This window comes from Urocampus carinirostris, chromosome 2 (genome assembly GCF_059441175.1).
Source record: "Urocampus carinirostris isolate Australia breed hairy pipefish chromosome 2, RoL_Ucar_1.0, whole genome shotgun sequence".
Lineage (NCBI taxonomy): Eukaryota > Metazoa > Chordata > Actinopteri > Syngnathiformes > Syngnathidae > Urocampus > Urocampus carinirostris.
The window spans coordinates 67,186,514-67,201,930 of NC_142350.1; the positions used below are offsets into that span (position 1 = coordinate 67,186,514).

General features: G+C 45.3%; 1 protein-coding gene across 2 annotated transcripts in view; it reads right to left on the reverse strand.

Annotated features, from left to right (window-relative positions):
- bbs9 (Bardet-Biedl syndrome 9) overlaps nt 1-15,417 on the reverse strand; it is a 266,939-nt gene that overhangs the window by 184,199 nt on the left and 67,323 nt on the right. For both annotated transcript variants that reach the window (XM_088327566.1, XM_088327565.1), the window contains exon 14: nt 8,282-8,386. In XM_088327566.1, the coding sequence (XP_088183692.1) occupies nt 8,282-8,386 (105 nt within the window). The remainder of the gene's footprint in view (nt 1-8,281; nt 8,387-15,417) is intronic.

The following is a 15,417-nucleotide window of genomic DNA, read 5'->3' on the forward strand; positions in this document are numbered from 1 at the left end:
ACTGACAAACGGTGAGTGAGAGCACTGAGCTTAAATTAAGGAAAGCCAATCCGTCAACGAGCCGAAGCCGCCCTGTGTGGTATCAACCCCATCCGTCCGATGTCTGCTCGGGCAATTGGTATCGATCTCATCGGCCTCTGGATTCCTATCATTCCAAGCCAGACTGCTGCCTACCGTGCATGACTCCCCATTTCCCGAAAAATGAAAGGCTTGTGTGAGAAACGTCACGCATTTGGGTCCTGATCTTGATCCTGTTCATGACATTAGATTCAACTTGGCACCATGAAGTCATTGTCTGGGAGGTCGGTGGTTCGCGCCCCGGCCGAGTCATTCCTAAGACTTTAAAAGTGGTCGGCGGCGCCCTCTGTTGGCTGCGGCTGCATCGGCTCGCTACAACGGGTCAGGTGCAATCGACATTTCGTTCTGTGTACATTGTTACACAGAATGACAATACAAGGAAATTATTATTATTATTATTATTATTAATTACTGCAAATAAGAAACACATTTTAAATAGTTAGGTGTTAAAAACGCACTGGACACACTGACTGTGACTTATAAAGACATATTTTGGGTTATTAATTAGTTGTAAATGCATTTCAGGGATCAGTGACAAAATTTATTTCGATTAGGAGTCAAAAAAATGAAAACAGATGACATTTATTGTCTAGAACACCGTGTCACTTAGTTTTAGCAGAGGGCGTTTAAGTTTTTTTGCACAAAATGTCTAAACCATGAACATTTTGTGTGGATTAGTGTAAAGCCAATGAACATTTAAAAGGAAAAAAATAATCATAGCGATACCTGTCAGGACCAGAACGGACACAGGACCCAATTGCGTAACATTTCGCACAAGGTTTATTAAAGGAAAGTCACTCTGAACGCGGAAGCGGATCTTCCGTGGCGAGCGATGGCGGTGTCGGGGACGGAAAAAGGGCTCAGTAGCCAGGACAGGAGAGCAAAAACGTGGTTGGGGTCTGAAGCGAGTCGTAAGCCAGGAAAGGAGAGTAGACGTCGTCGGGATCTGAAGCGAGTCGTAAGCCAGGAAAGGAGAGTAGACGTCGTCGGGGACAAAAAGAGGTCAAAAACCAGGACGGGAGAGTAGACGTGGTCAGGATCAAAAACGGGTTGAAGCAGGGGGACAGACAGGAGCAAAAAACAGGTGGGAGTCAGGGTCAAAAGGGCTTGCCTAGTGTTAACTGAGGTTTGCAGACCGACTGACACAGAGGACAGATAGGAGTGGGTTTAAATAGGGACAGGGAAGCCAATCAGAGTCCGAGGCAGTTGGCGCCAAAGGAGCGGGCTCATGTGATTCACATCATGACAGATACCTATTTATCATACTTTGGGCTCATGTAACACAAGAAATATATGGGGGCGGCAGTGGCTCAGGAGGTAGAGCGCTCGTCTTGGGATTAAGAGATAGCAGTTGGAATCCCGGCTCCTCCGTGTTACATCTCGAAGTGTCCTTGGGTAAGACACTGAACCCCTAATGCCCCCAATAAGCAGGTTAGCGCCTTACATGGCTGCACGGCCGCTATTAAAATTTTGCGGCGGCGGTGGCTCAGGAGGTAGAGCGCTCGTCTTGGGATCAAGAGATCCCGGCTCCTCCGTGTTACATGTCGAAGTGTCCTTGGGTAAGACACTGAACCCCTAATGCCCCAAAGCAAGTTAGCGCCTTACATGGCTGCACGGCCGCTATTAAAATTTAGTGGCGGCAGTGGCTCAGGAGGCAGAGCGCTCGTCTTGGGATCAAGACATCGCAGTTCGAATCCCGGCTCCTCCGTGTTACATGTCGAAGTGTCCTTGGGTAAGACACTGAACCCCTAATGCCCCCAATAAGCACGTTAGCGCCTTACATGGCTGCACGGCCGCTATTAAAATTTTGTGGCGGCAGTGGCTCAGGAGGTAGAGCGCTCGTCTTGGGATCAAGATATCGCAGTTCGAATCCTGGCTCATCCGTGTTACATGTCGAAGTGTCCTTGGGTAAGACACTGAACCCCTAATGCCCCCAATAAGCACGTTAGCGCCTTACATGGCTGCACGGCCGCTATTAAAATTTTGTGGCGGCAGTGGCTCAGGAGGTAGAGCGCTTGTCTTGGGATCAAGATATCGCTGTTCGAATCCCGGCTCCTCCGTGTTACATGTCGAAGTGTCCTTGGGTAAGACACTGAACCCCTAATGCCCCCAATGAGCACGTTAGCGCCTTACATGGCTGCACGGCCGCTATAAAAAGTTTGTGGCGGCAGTGGCTCAGAGCACTCGTCTTGGGATCAAGATATCGCAGTTCGAATCCCGGCTCCTCCGTTACATGTCGAAGTGTCCTTGGGTAAGACACTGAACCCATAATGCCCCCAATGTGCAGGTTAGCGCCTTACACGGCTGCACGGCTGATATTGGGAAATGTGAAGCACACTGTAAAGCGCTTTGGGAAGTGTCTTGACTTGAAAAGCGCTATAGAAATCCAGTTCATTTCAGCCCATCTCATCTCATTAGCTGCACCGCTTATCCTCAGTAGGGTCGCGGGGGTGCTGGAGCCCATCCCAGCCATCTTTGGGCAGTGTGCAGGGGACACCCTGAACAGGTTACCAGCCAATCGTAGGGCACACAGGGACAGACACCTAGGGACAATTCGGACTGGCCAATTCACCTGAAAAGCATGTTTTTGGAATGTGGGAGGAAACCGGAGTGCCCGGAGGAAACCCACGCAAGCACGGGGAGAACATACAAACTCCGCACAGGAAGTCTGGAGCTGGATTTGAACCCACGCAGGAGGTTCCCATGACATGAACTGTGCCGCACATGCGCTAACCACTGCGCCGCCGTGCTGCCCTCATTTCATTTCATTTGAAAAAAAAAATCTTACCTAAAGGCTAAGAAACAAGACAAAAATAACAAAAAGATATCGACACGCTAACAAAAGTGTTAAAAAGGTCACGTGACACTCACCAGTGTTTTGACCCGATTCCCGCACCCGGGTGACATCATCACAAGTTGTATTTTTAACCTCACAATAAAGCCGCGTTGCAGCGTTCCCAGAGAGAGATTTAAGGCCGGGGAAAAGTCTTCCATCGTGAAAGCTGCCAACATAAACAATAGCTCTTTTTTTTTTTAATAAACTACTTTTTGCGGGAGATTATTCGGAGAAATAATGGAGTCTGTGACATTTTGGAATAAAGGCTGCTTCTATTGCTCGGTACTAAGGGGAAAGTCATATCTTCCAGAAGAGTTGGAGAGAAAACGACTAAAAGGGACTTTGTATGAACAACAGCTTTGTAAATTACCGTATTTTCCGCACTATAACGCGCACCTAAAAGCCTTTATTTTTTCAAAAGCTGACCATGCGCCTTATAATACAGTGCGCCTTATATATGGATCAATATTAAGTCGCAAAGTCTTGCAACTAATGCAGCAGCCGCCGACTCGATTTTCCCCCGAAGGCGAAGTCGTCCGCGGTGTATGCTGGGATTTATATACCGGCTTTTCGTTTCCTGACCAATGTGTCAATCATCAATTGAATCAGTCACTATTGGCTAAAGTTACTTGGAGGTAAAGGGGGCGGATCCTTTTTATTATTTACAGGCTCGCATAGGCTAAAGGGGCAAAACAAAGCCTGCAATTGGCCGAAAAAAAATGTGTCAATCATCAGTTGAATCGATCACTATTGGCTAAAGTTATTCGGAGGTAAAGGGGGCGGATGCTTTTTATCATTTACAGGCTGGCATAGGCTAAAGGGGCGAAACAAAGCCTGCAATTGGCCGAAAAAGATGAACGTGAATCACACGTTGGGTTGCACTACGGCATAGAGAAAACAGTTTTTACCATTCTGTATTTGTAAATATTTTACCGTATTTTCCGCACTATAGGGCGCACCGGGTTATAGGACGCACCCCCCAAAAATAGTTTTTCGTCCTATAGCTTCCTTAGATAAGGCGCACCGGATGATAAGGCGCTACAATGGGAACGTCGACAAAACAGTCAGATGATTCAGTCAAACTTATTACCCCCTTAACATTCCTAAATCTTGCAAAGAAGCAGATACGTGTCGTAGACACGTGCGTATGCGGCGTCCGTACGATGTCACTCAAATTCATCGTTTCAAATATCATTCGGAAGGTTAAAGTCTTGGGATTCAAGAAATGCCAACCATTCCTTAGTTTCTATTTTCTTTTTCGCTCGCAACTTTACTGTGCATATGACAAGAAACACTTGGAATTGAGTTGAATTTAAAAATAGACACTCCATTCCATCCATTATCTGCACCGCTTATCACAGAAACATCGAGTTCAGTCTGAAACAAGATACTGGGAAAATATATAGCCAGGGTAGCTCACCGAAGTCGTTGTGTTCAATAATAATGTGCAGCCATGGTCCTCTTATATCCGTGAGTTTAGTAAATCCAGGAGAATCAAATATTTACAAATACAGAATAGTAAAAAAATGCTTTCTGTATGCCGTCAAACCACGTGCTATACGCATTCATCTTTTTCGGCCAATTGCAGGCTTTGTTTTGTCGCTTCAGCCAATGCCAGCCTGTAAATGATAAAAAGGATCCGCCCCTTGACCTCCGAATAACTTTAGCCAATAGTGATCAATTCAACTGATGATTGACACGTCTTTTTCGGCCAATTGCAGGCTTTGTTTTACAGTTTAAGCCAATGCCAGCCTGTAAATGATAAAAAGGATCCGCCCCTTGACCTCCGAATAACTTTAGCCAATAGTGATCGATTCAAATGATGATTGACACGTTGGTTAGCCAATGAAACGCCGGTAAATAAATCCCAGCATACACCGCGGACTACTTGGCGTTCGGGGGAACATCTAGTCGGCGGCTGCAAGTTAGTTTGAAGACTGCGATTTAAAATTGATCCATAAATAAGGCGCACTGTATTATAAGGCGCATGGTCAGCTTTTGAAAAAAATTAAGACTTTTAGGTGCGCCTTATAGTGCGGAAAATACGGTACTCTCCTGGATTTACTACACTCGCGATTGTAAGAAGACCATGGTTACTTATCATTAATGAACGTGAAGGCTGCAAGAGAACTTAGGTGAGCTATGCGGCTTTATATTTTCCCGGTATCTCGTTTTAGAACGATCTTGATGTTTCTGCGATGAGTCTATTTTTAAACTAAATTCAATTCAAAGTGTTTATTGTCATTTGCAAAGTAAAGAACCCCGTTTCCCTGCACAATAAAATTCTTACTTTGCCGTCCACACAGTTGCCATCAAAAAATAAAATGGAAACTAAGGAATGGTTGGCATTTCTTGAATCCCAAGACTTTAACGTTCCGAATGATGTTTGGAACGATGCATTTGAGTGATTGGTAACATCGTACAGACACTGTTTCCGTACATGTCTGAGATACGTATTTGCTTCTTTGCAAGCTTTCGGAATGTTAAGGGGGTAATAAGTTGGACTGAACTATCTGACTGTTTTGTCAACGTTCCCATTGTAGCGCCTTATAATCCGGTGTGCCTTATGTATGGAAAAGATAGGACCAAAAACTATTTTTTGGGGGTGCGCCCTATAACCCGGTGCGCCTTATAGTGCGGAAAATACGGTACTTAAAATGTGAGAGAGGCCACACATAATACGGAAAAATATGATCTCAATGGCGTAACCACTTATGTTGCAGTACCAAGAAAGACCTACGGGGGGCAGTGTAGATAGAGAGCAAAGTTCTCACATCTGATTAGAAGAAAACAAAATAATAATAATAATAATAATTTCCTTTGTATTGTCATTCTTTGTAACAATGTACACAGAACGAAATGTCGATACACCTGACCCGTTGTAGCGAGTCGATGCAGCCGCAGCCAACAGAGGGCGCCGCCATTATACCAATTAGGTATGTCTCGGCCGAGGCGCGAACCAGCGACCTCCCAGTCTCAAAGCGGTCACACTACCATCTAGGCTACTGAGCTGGTACATTACAACTCAGTTAAAATTAGTGCGTCTCCAATATTTTCTGCCGCACCCCCTTGGAAGAAGAAGTCCGGAGAAGACTGTCTCCTCATCTGGGTTCATTATTTTTTCATGGGGTCACTCGAGGCTCCGCTCCACTTTGTATCCGAACTTCATACTCAATGCTTACTTATACTCTGTGCTGTATGCACAGCGTGGAGGTTAAATGTAAACAAAGTAGTGCCAATGAGAGCGCCACTGCTCCCTATTGTAGTGGAGGTGCTATTGCACTTCATTCTTTGAAAAAAAAAAAAAAAAAAAAATCAGAGGTCAAACGCGCCAACACCCCCCTAAACGGAGCCCCACTATTTGAGAACCACTGAGTGAAATTAACAATTAAAATACATCAATTTAAAGGATGCCCGGTAACTAGGACCTTTATTTGTTAGCACCGCTAGCCTGTAGCTATGCATCAAGACAATACCCAGTAATGCAAAAAGACAAAGGCTGGATTACGAGGCGTTTATGGTGTCAATTATTGCAAGAATTTCCAAGATTTGGTTTTGAATGTCACGGTTGCCATGGCGCCCAATTGGCCCCGCCCGTGTGGCACCAGCTGCAGCTTGTTGACAGATTGGCTCCCTGTCAGTATTTGGACTCTGTCCTGTCGGTCCCCTTTTGTCGGTCCGTCTGAGAATCTCTGTTTTTACACGGCAAGCCCTTTTTCGTCTGTCCCGTTTTTTTTTTTGCTCCTGTTTGTCTCCCGCTACGATCTGTTTTGATTTCGACCACATCTGCTCTCCTGTCCCGAATTATGACCTGTTTTGATCTCGACCCCGTCTGTTCTCCCGTCCCGAGTAACGATCCGTTTTTGATCTCGACCACGTCTACTTTCCTCTCCTGGCTTTCGACTTTTTTCCAATCCCGTTTTTACTCTTCTATCCCGGCTACTGACCCGTTTTTCTCTGTTCCCGACACCGCCATTGCTCGCCACGGAAGTCCCACTTCCGCGTTCAGAGCGACCTGCTTCCCGCGTCCAGTAATCCCCGGATCGTGGGCGCAACCCTCTCCCTTTCTTCTAATAAAATTGGTTGGAAAGCCCTTTTTTGCCTGCCCTGTGTTTTTGCTCCTGTTTTTCTCCCGCTAAAATCTGTTGGATCTCGACCACGTCTGCTCTTCCGTCCCGAATTACGACCTGTTTTGATCTCGACCACGTCTGTTCTCCCATCCCGAATAACGATCCGTTTTTGATATCGACCACGTCTACTTTCCTCTCCTGGCTTTCGACTTTTTTCCAATCCCGTTTTTACTCTTCTATCCCGGCTACTGACCCGTTTTTCTCTGTTCCCGACACCGCCATTGCTCGCCACGGAAGTCCCACTTCCGCGTTCAGAGCGACCTGCTTCCCGCGTCCAGTAATCCCCGGATCGTGGGCGCAACCCTTTCCCTTTCTTCTAATAAAATTGGTTGGAAAGCCCTTTTTTGCCTGCCCTGTGTTTTTGCTCCTGTTTTTCTCCCGCTAAAATCTGTTGGATCTCGACCACGTCTGCTCTCCCGTCCCGAATTACGACCTGTTTTGATCTCGACCACGTCTGTTCTCCCGTCCCGAATAACGATCCGTTTTTGATCTCGACCACGTCTACTTTCCTCTCCTGGCTTTCGACTTGTTTCCGATCCCGTTTTTACTCTTCCATCCCGGCTACCGTTTTTTTCCGTTTTTTTTTTCCCGCGTCCAGGGCGACCTGCTTCCCGCGTCCAGCAATCCCCAGATCATGGGCGCAACCCTTTCCCTTTCTTCCTTTTTTACCTGCCCTGTGTTTTTGCTCCTGTTTTTCTCCCGCTAAAATCTGTTGGATCTCGACCACGTCTGCTCTCCCGTCCCGAACTACGACCTGTTTTGATCTCGACCACGTCTGCTCTCCCGTCCCGAACTACGACCTGTTTTGATCTCGACCACGTCTGTTATCCCGTCCCGAATAATGATCCGTTTTTGCTCTTCTACCCCGGCTACTGACCTGTTTTTTCCACTCCCGACACCGCCATCGCTCGCCATGCAAATACCACGTCTTAGCAGCCTGCTCGCCGCGAACAGCGATCTCCGGATCATGTGTGCAATCTTTTCCCTTCTTCCCAGTGAAACTGTGAGTAACGTTACGCAAGTGGGTCCTGTCTCTGTTCTGGTTCTTGACATTGAATGTTCCTTATGATTTGTAACCAGTATGAATACAGGGTTTTTATACCCTAAGGTAAGTTAAATTTAAGAATTTTTAAGGCCTTCTGAACCAAGAGTTAAGACCAAGTTGACACAATTATATATTTTTTTTAATTAAAACAAACAAAAACAAACAAAAAAGGAAGGCGACAGTTTTAAGTACCTGTGGGCGAGCTGTAGGACAGGGTGAGATCTCCCGTCAAGTCGGCAGGGGGATAGCGGCCATTAAGAAAAGCTGAGAAGACGACAGTGGTGGACGAGCCCACTCCTGGAGAAGGAGGAAGAAAACAGGTTAAAGGTACAATAGGTAGTATTCCACCACTAGATGTCACTGTATTGTGTTGTGCCACAAAGGACAAGGAAAATCTCCCGATTACAAACCAACTGGGCGCCCTCTGGTGGATGGGAGTGCGCCAGACCCTAACATAAACACCACCATTCTTGCCCAGCTTTCTACAAGCTTTTTGGAACACGACCTTGCTCGACATACGATGGAAAATCCAAGTTACGAACATTTCTGGGGATTACCACTAGAGCACAGGTGTCAAACGGGTGGCCCGCGGGCCAAATCAGGCCCGCTGAGGGATTGAATCCAGCCCGCGAGACAACACTCAGAGAAGCGCAAGAGAAAAACGAGCTGCAGGTTGAAATATGTCAACCTGATGTTGCCAAAGCCAGGTGCCTCGAACAAAGACACTGTACTTGTATTTTGTTTTTTTCTCTCTCTCTCTTTTCCACCCCTTTGTTCCCACTCTCTGTCTCTGTCTCTTTCACTCTCTGTGTCTCTCTTTTTCTCTTCCTTTGTTGCTCTTCGTCTCTTTCTCTCTCTGTCTTTTTACCTTCCTTTTTTCCTTTTCTCTTTCTCTCTTCGCGCTTTCTTTTCTATTTTCTTTCCTTCTGTCTTTCAATTTCTCTTTGGATTTCTTTCTTCCTCTCCCTTTCTTTACCCCCTCTCTCATGACTTTTTATCTCTTTTGTTTCTCACACTCTCTCCCTCTCTTTCTTTTTTTTGTCCCACCCTCTCTCCCTCTCTTTTTCTTTCTTTGTCCCACCCTCTCTCCCTCTCTTTTTCTTTCTTTGTCCCACCCTCTCTCCCTCTCTTTTTCTTTCTTTGTCCCACCTTCTCTCCCTCTCTTTTTCTTTCTTTGTCCCACCCTCTCTCCCTCTCTTTTTCTTTCTTTGTCCCACCCTCTCTCCCTCTCTTTTTCTTTCTTTGTCCCACCCTCTCTCCTTTTCCCTCCCTCTTTCTCTTATGTCTTTATCTCTCTTTTTTTTCTCTTTAATATACCAGTCCGGCCCCCGACAGAATGTTCTATTGTGTGGCCCTCGAGTTAAAATGAGTTTGACACCCCTGCACTAGAGACTGCTCGCCGCCAGGGTCAGATTGTGCCAGTGTGGGCATGCAATTCTCACCATCAGACACCGAATCCTGCGAACTTCTTTATATTGCGCAAAGTTTGTTTTTATCGTACAGCTTGTGATGCTAGCCATGAGTTCCAGGAAGGGAAATAATAGACACAGCTAAGTATTCTCTGTTAAGAGCTATTATTTGTACGCTATTATAACAGGAAGGGCAGCGTGGCACGGTGGATGGGTGGCTAGCGTGCAGGCCCACAATGCGGAGGTTCAGGGTTCAAGTTCCAAAAACATACATGTCAGGTTAATTGGCCGGACTAAATGGTCCCTAGGTGTGATTTACAGTATATGAAGGACACTTTTTCAACTACAGTTTACAGTCACGGTGTCACACCAACTTATCCTGTTTTGACAGTAGGTCACTAAGACATCTTTTAAATGGAAGCTCATTAAACTACCGTAAAATCCGGACTATAGAGCGCACCTGATTATAAGCCGCACCCACCACATTTTAAGAGGAAAACCGATTTTGTACTTACACAAGCCGCACCTGTATATAAGCCGCATGCGCCCACATTAAAAAAATGTAACTCAAACACAAAATTAAACAAAACCCGACTTTAAGTCCCGCGATTGACACTGAATGTCCTTCATTAAAGTACACAGTCCAAAAATCACAGCCGGCAAAATGAACGGAAAATGATACCGGTACTTAAGGTTTGATGCAGACCTGCAGAGTCCGGGTCCCGTTGAAAGTAATCCAAGGAAAAAAGTGTATATTTCCAAAGGTAAGGGTGGGAAAAATATATAGCCACTATTGTCCGCCGCGTCAACAAACAGGTCTCACCTTTACCCCACTTCCCGTCACGCCGCGTTTGTTCCGCCCCTTCTTTTTTATTCGCCCGTTCAAAACATATCAGAATAAGTGTCTAAAATAAATACATTACAAAAATATACAGTTGCAAATACATATTATACATGGTTACACATATTTACAAAGAAAGACGGTACACTGAGAGAGTTTTCAAAGCTTTAATAATAATAATATAACTTTCATCCCAAACGGTGCCCGTGACAGGGCAGTTAATGGTAGCAACACGCTAGCAACACACTCGCAACACAGTAAACGGGTCTGTTAAAAAAACATACCGTACTTGTAAAAATCACGGTAAACCGTCCTCATCTTCCTCCTTAGAATTGAAGCCATCAAAGTCGTCTTCCTCAGTGTCGGAAAGAAACTTTGTCATATAGACGTCGTCCCACGCTCCCATCCACTCCTGATTCTGTGCCCTCCTCTCCGTCATGCAGCAGACCGGCTTTTCGGAACCCGTTGGTGATGGTGGATTTTTTGATGTGCCTTTCTTTTTGCATTTTGCATGATGAGGGTATGTTTACGCTAATTTAATTTATGCACAAGCCAAGAAGTTGCAGTCTTCCTCGGCGCATATAGTCCACCGGTCTAAATCTTACCTTTTGTACTCGAGCGCCGCTGGCGGCCCTTAGAAAAATGACATAATATGGCCACATCACTGAATAAGCGGCAGGGTTGAACGTTTGGGAAAAAAGTAGCGGCTTATAGTCCGGAATTTACGGTATGTATGCTCACTGATGGGATACCCTATGGTGAAAACCCACAAACAAACAATTAACAAGTGTATACGCAATCAAACCACTCAGAGTAATTTGATTGGGTGAGCGGTAAAGATGGGCGGATTTCTGCACAGAACGGAAGGCATTCCCTTCATTCTCTCGCTTTAGTGCAGTCTGTGCCGAAGGTAAATTCGTTTGCAGTATTTTGTGACATTTTTATGATATAACTTTGCTTGCACCTCATTTTAAAACCATTATTTAGGACACAAATGACCGTCAAATGAGTTTCAATGTTCTTAAGTAATAAAAGAGGGAGACAAAATGGAACACAGGCTCTGATATAATTATGATTTCATAGATTTGATGAAATCATAAAATGTTTTGTCTTGTCACGGTTGCCATGGCGCCCAATTGGCCCCGCCCGTGTGGCGCCAGTTGGGGCTCTCTAACAGATTGGCTTTTTGTGTATTTTAAGCTAAGCGCTGTCACATTTCCCTTGTCAGCCCGTCAACGAACGTCTGCCCCGCAAGATGTGGGTTTCGACTCGGTCCTGTTCCTGTTGGTATTTCCTGCCCGGTATTGTTCAACTCGGGCAATTGCAATCGATCTCGTCAGTCTCTGGCTTCCTGTCTTTCCACGCCAGGCCGCTGCCTAACGTGCCTGATTCCCCATTTCCCGTAAAATAAAAGGCTTGTGTGAGAACGTCACGCGTTTGGGTCCTGATCCTGTTCTGGTTCTTGACATGTCTGGAGAGCGGGTTTGGCGGTTTTGTTGAATTTTGTCTTAAAATAAAAGGTGAGGCTACCCAACCCCTGTGGCAGTTCATGTATATTTTGCTTTTTCAAATCAATATTTTTTGTTTATGAACTTCTAAAGTACTTGAAAGAGTTGTGGCACAACAGCTGAATGATTTTATATCCGATAACAATCTTTTTGAATCATTGCGATCAGGATTCAGGGCTAACCACTCTACTGAGACAGCCCTGATTAAGGTAACCAATGATCTTCTACTGGCAATGGCTTCATCGCTCTTGCTGCTGCTGGACCTTAGTGTGGCTTTAGACACTGTGGACCATAATATCTTACTAGAACGGTTGGAAAATTGGTTCAGTCTCTCAAGAACCGTCCTCTTATGGTTCAGATCCTACCTCTCAGATAGGACGTACTGTGTTAAATATGGTGAAATGACATCTGATTCCTTTAGTATTACCTGTGGTGTTCCGCAGGGTTCAGTACTTGGCCCCCTTCTTTTCAGCATTTGCATGCTTTCATTAGGTGATATTATTCGCAAGTACAGTGGAACCTCGGTTTTCGAACGCCTCTCAGTTCGAATAAATCGGAGTCTGACCAAAAATTTAGAGAAATTCTTGCTTCGCTGTTCGGTCAAAAAATCGGAGTTTGAACGTCGGTAATGCGTGAGTGCGTACGCTAGGGTGAGATGCTGAGCGGCGTACGGGTGTAGATTGCTCTTTTCTTGAACAAACGGTTAGCGCGTGCGGACGTGCTTCGTTTTGCTTTCGCTTTTAATATAGGTGTACCAAATGTTTTACCCCCTATTTATGCCTCCGAAGAAAGTCAGTGCAAGCAGCAAAGTTGCTACAGGTGAAAAAAGAAAAGTAGTGCGTACAACTATTGCTGATCTTGCCTGCGCCTTCTGCTGACCACCACAAAGGTAAGAAATCCTATTCATAATTATTTTCTTTACCCTTTTTTAAATTTTTTACACGTTCATGTTAGCGTCATCTTTCGTACGGAAGATTAAGATAACGCGAATAAACGATTAGCCTGGGTTAGCATATTCAGGGTGTTGTAACGGAGCCCAACATTGAGGGTGTTGGAACGGAGCCCCCTTTCCAATGAACCGCTCACCACTTGTTGCGGAGACCCGGGTGCTAAATGACTTGTAAACGACCGGATTTTTTTATTCTTACACGTTCATGTTAGCGTCATCTTTCGTACGGAAGATTACGATAACGCGAACGTACGATTAGCCCGGGTTAGCTTTAAATTTACGTTAAACATTCAAGGTGAACATTCAGGGTGTTGGAACGGATTAAAACGATTTACATTACTTTTAATGGGAAAAATGATTTCGGTGATCGAGCAAATCGGTTTTCGAACAGGGTTCTGGAACGGATTATGGTCGAGAACCGAGGTTCCACTGTACAAATATACATGACTTGATTAGAGTTGGGGGTTTTTACCATTAGGAGGCACTAATTAATACACAATGTCCCTTTAATGAACATTACATAATATGAGACTATTTTTGACAGATACCCCTTACAAACTCAAGAACCATTCAAGACTCTGCCTCCACCGGTCCCCCCTTGCTACCTTTCACTCCCCCCTAGCTTTTTCCTCCGCTATTTCTTTTCAAACGGTTACAATTTGTCCGAGGTTAAGCCGTAGCGCTTAGCGCCGAGACGAATTCCGCAACATGTGTACGTGAGCGTCTGCTCCTGGTGCACGTGCAAATAATAAATAGAAGCCAAACACGTGTGCGGAAGGGGGTAAAACAACACAAATCAAAAAAACTGGGATTCCTCAGTGACATTCCTGCTCTGCTTTCACTTAACCTGCGCAAACACCACTTTGGGAAAGTGGACTTTTTTTTTTTCCAAGCGGGCGCGCTCAAGCTTCACCGCTCCAATTTCTGCGTTTTGGTCCTTTCAGGGGCGCTGACCCCGCGGCCGGCCGCCCGGCATTCCGTCTTTCGGCAGGAGGCTTTTAACCTCGGGTCAAAGCGTTCGGACGGGTTTAAGTGCGTTAAGTGTTCCCAGGCCCATTAGCGGCAACAAATACGCAAAGGAGACCATCCTTTTCTCGCTTTCTTTGAGTCTCGGCTGGCCCGGCTTCTCGTAGACTGCCGGGGGCCACATCTGGACAGGTTGGACGGCGGTCCGAATGAACCGGAGGTCCGTGTGGTTGGGGTGGGCAGATCGATGCAATTATCGATACTGACAAGGACTTGGATCGGATCGATACTGTCTTCCTTGGACCGATACTTCACTCATCCTTCAATTTCCTTAAAGCCATGTGTAACGACCCTCAATCATGCGCGACACAAGTGTTCACAGTAACTCGGTTTATTGCCTTCAGCACGAGGTGATATAGCTGAAGGTATGGCAAGCGCAGAAGCCCATAAAGTGCCAAACGAAAAAGACAGTCGCACACGCCCATGGCTTAACATATGAATGCGGTACCAGAGTTTTAACAGTAATGTCTCCTCCTGTCCGCATTGAGACACTAAACCATTTTAAGTTGGCATTTCTCTTTTTGGCAGGGTGATTGATTGCTACATGAGAATGGAAACCCAAAAAGTAAGACTTACTCTAGATCAGGGGTGTCAAACTCATTTTAACTCGGGGGCCACAAGAAAGAACAAACATTCTCTCAGGGGCCGGACTAATGAGGAAGGAAGAATAAAATGGAGAGATGGACAGAAAGAAACAAAGAAAGAAAAAGAGAAGGAAATGGAGAAAGAAAGAGAAAGAGAGAAAGAAAGAAAGAAAAGGAAAGATGGGATAAAGAAGGTAAGAAAGAAAGAAAACAAAGAAAGAAAGATTAGTAGATTGAGGAGAAAGAAAAAAGAGAGAACGAAATAAGAGAAAGAGAGGGAGAGGAAAAAGAGAGAGGGTGGTACAAATAAAAAAGAGAAAGGGAGAAAGAAAGAGAGAGAGAGGTAAAAAAGAGAGAGCGATATGAGAAACAAAAGAGAAAAAATAAATTGTGAAAGAGAAGAAAGAAAGAGAGAGAAAAAGAAATCCAAACAGAAATAGAAAGAGAGAAAGAGAAGGGGAGAAAGAGGGGGATGCAAGAGAGAGAGAGAAAAGGAAAAAAAGAGAGAGCCAAAGAAAGTAAAAAGACACAGAGAGAAAAAGGGAAGAAGAGGAACAAAGAAAGAAAAAGAGAGAAAGAGCGAGTGAAAGAGCAAAAGATAGAAGGTGAGAGAAAAAGTTAGGACGAGAGATAGTGAAAGAGAGAGAGAAAGAAAGAAATACAAGTACAGCGTTTGTCAGAGGCGCCTGGCTTTGGCAACATCAAGTGGACATATTTCAACCTGCAGCTCGTTTTTCTCTTGCGCTTCCCTCAGCGTTGTCTCGCGGGCCGGATACAATCCCTTAGCGGGCCTGATTTGGCCCGCGGGCCGGCAGTTTGACACCTGTGCTCTAGATAGATACTAAAATCCTGACCTGGGATACGAACAGCCCAAATATGTGATTGACATGTACTGTATACATCAATCCATCCATTATCTGCATCGCTTATCCTCAGTAGGTTCACAGGGGTGGTGGAGCCCATCCCAACCATCCTCGGGAGTGGGCAGGGGACATCCTGAACTGGTTGCCA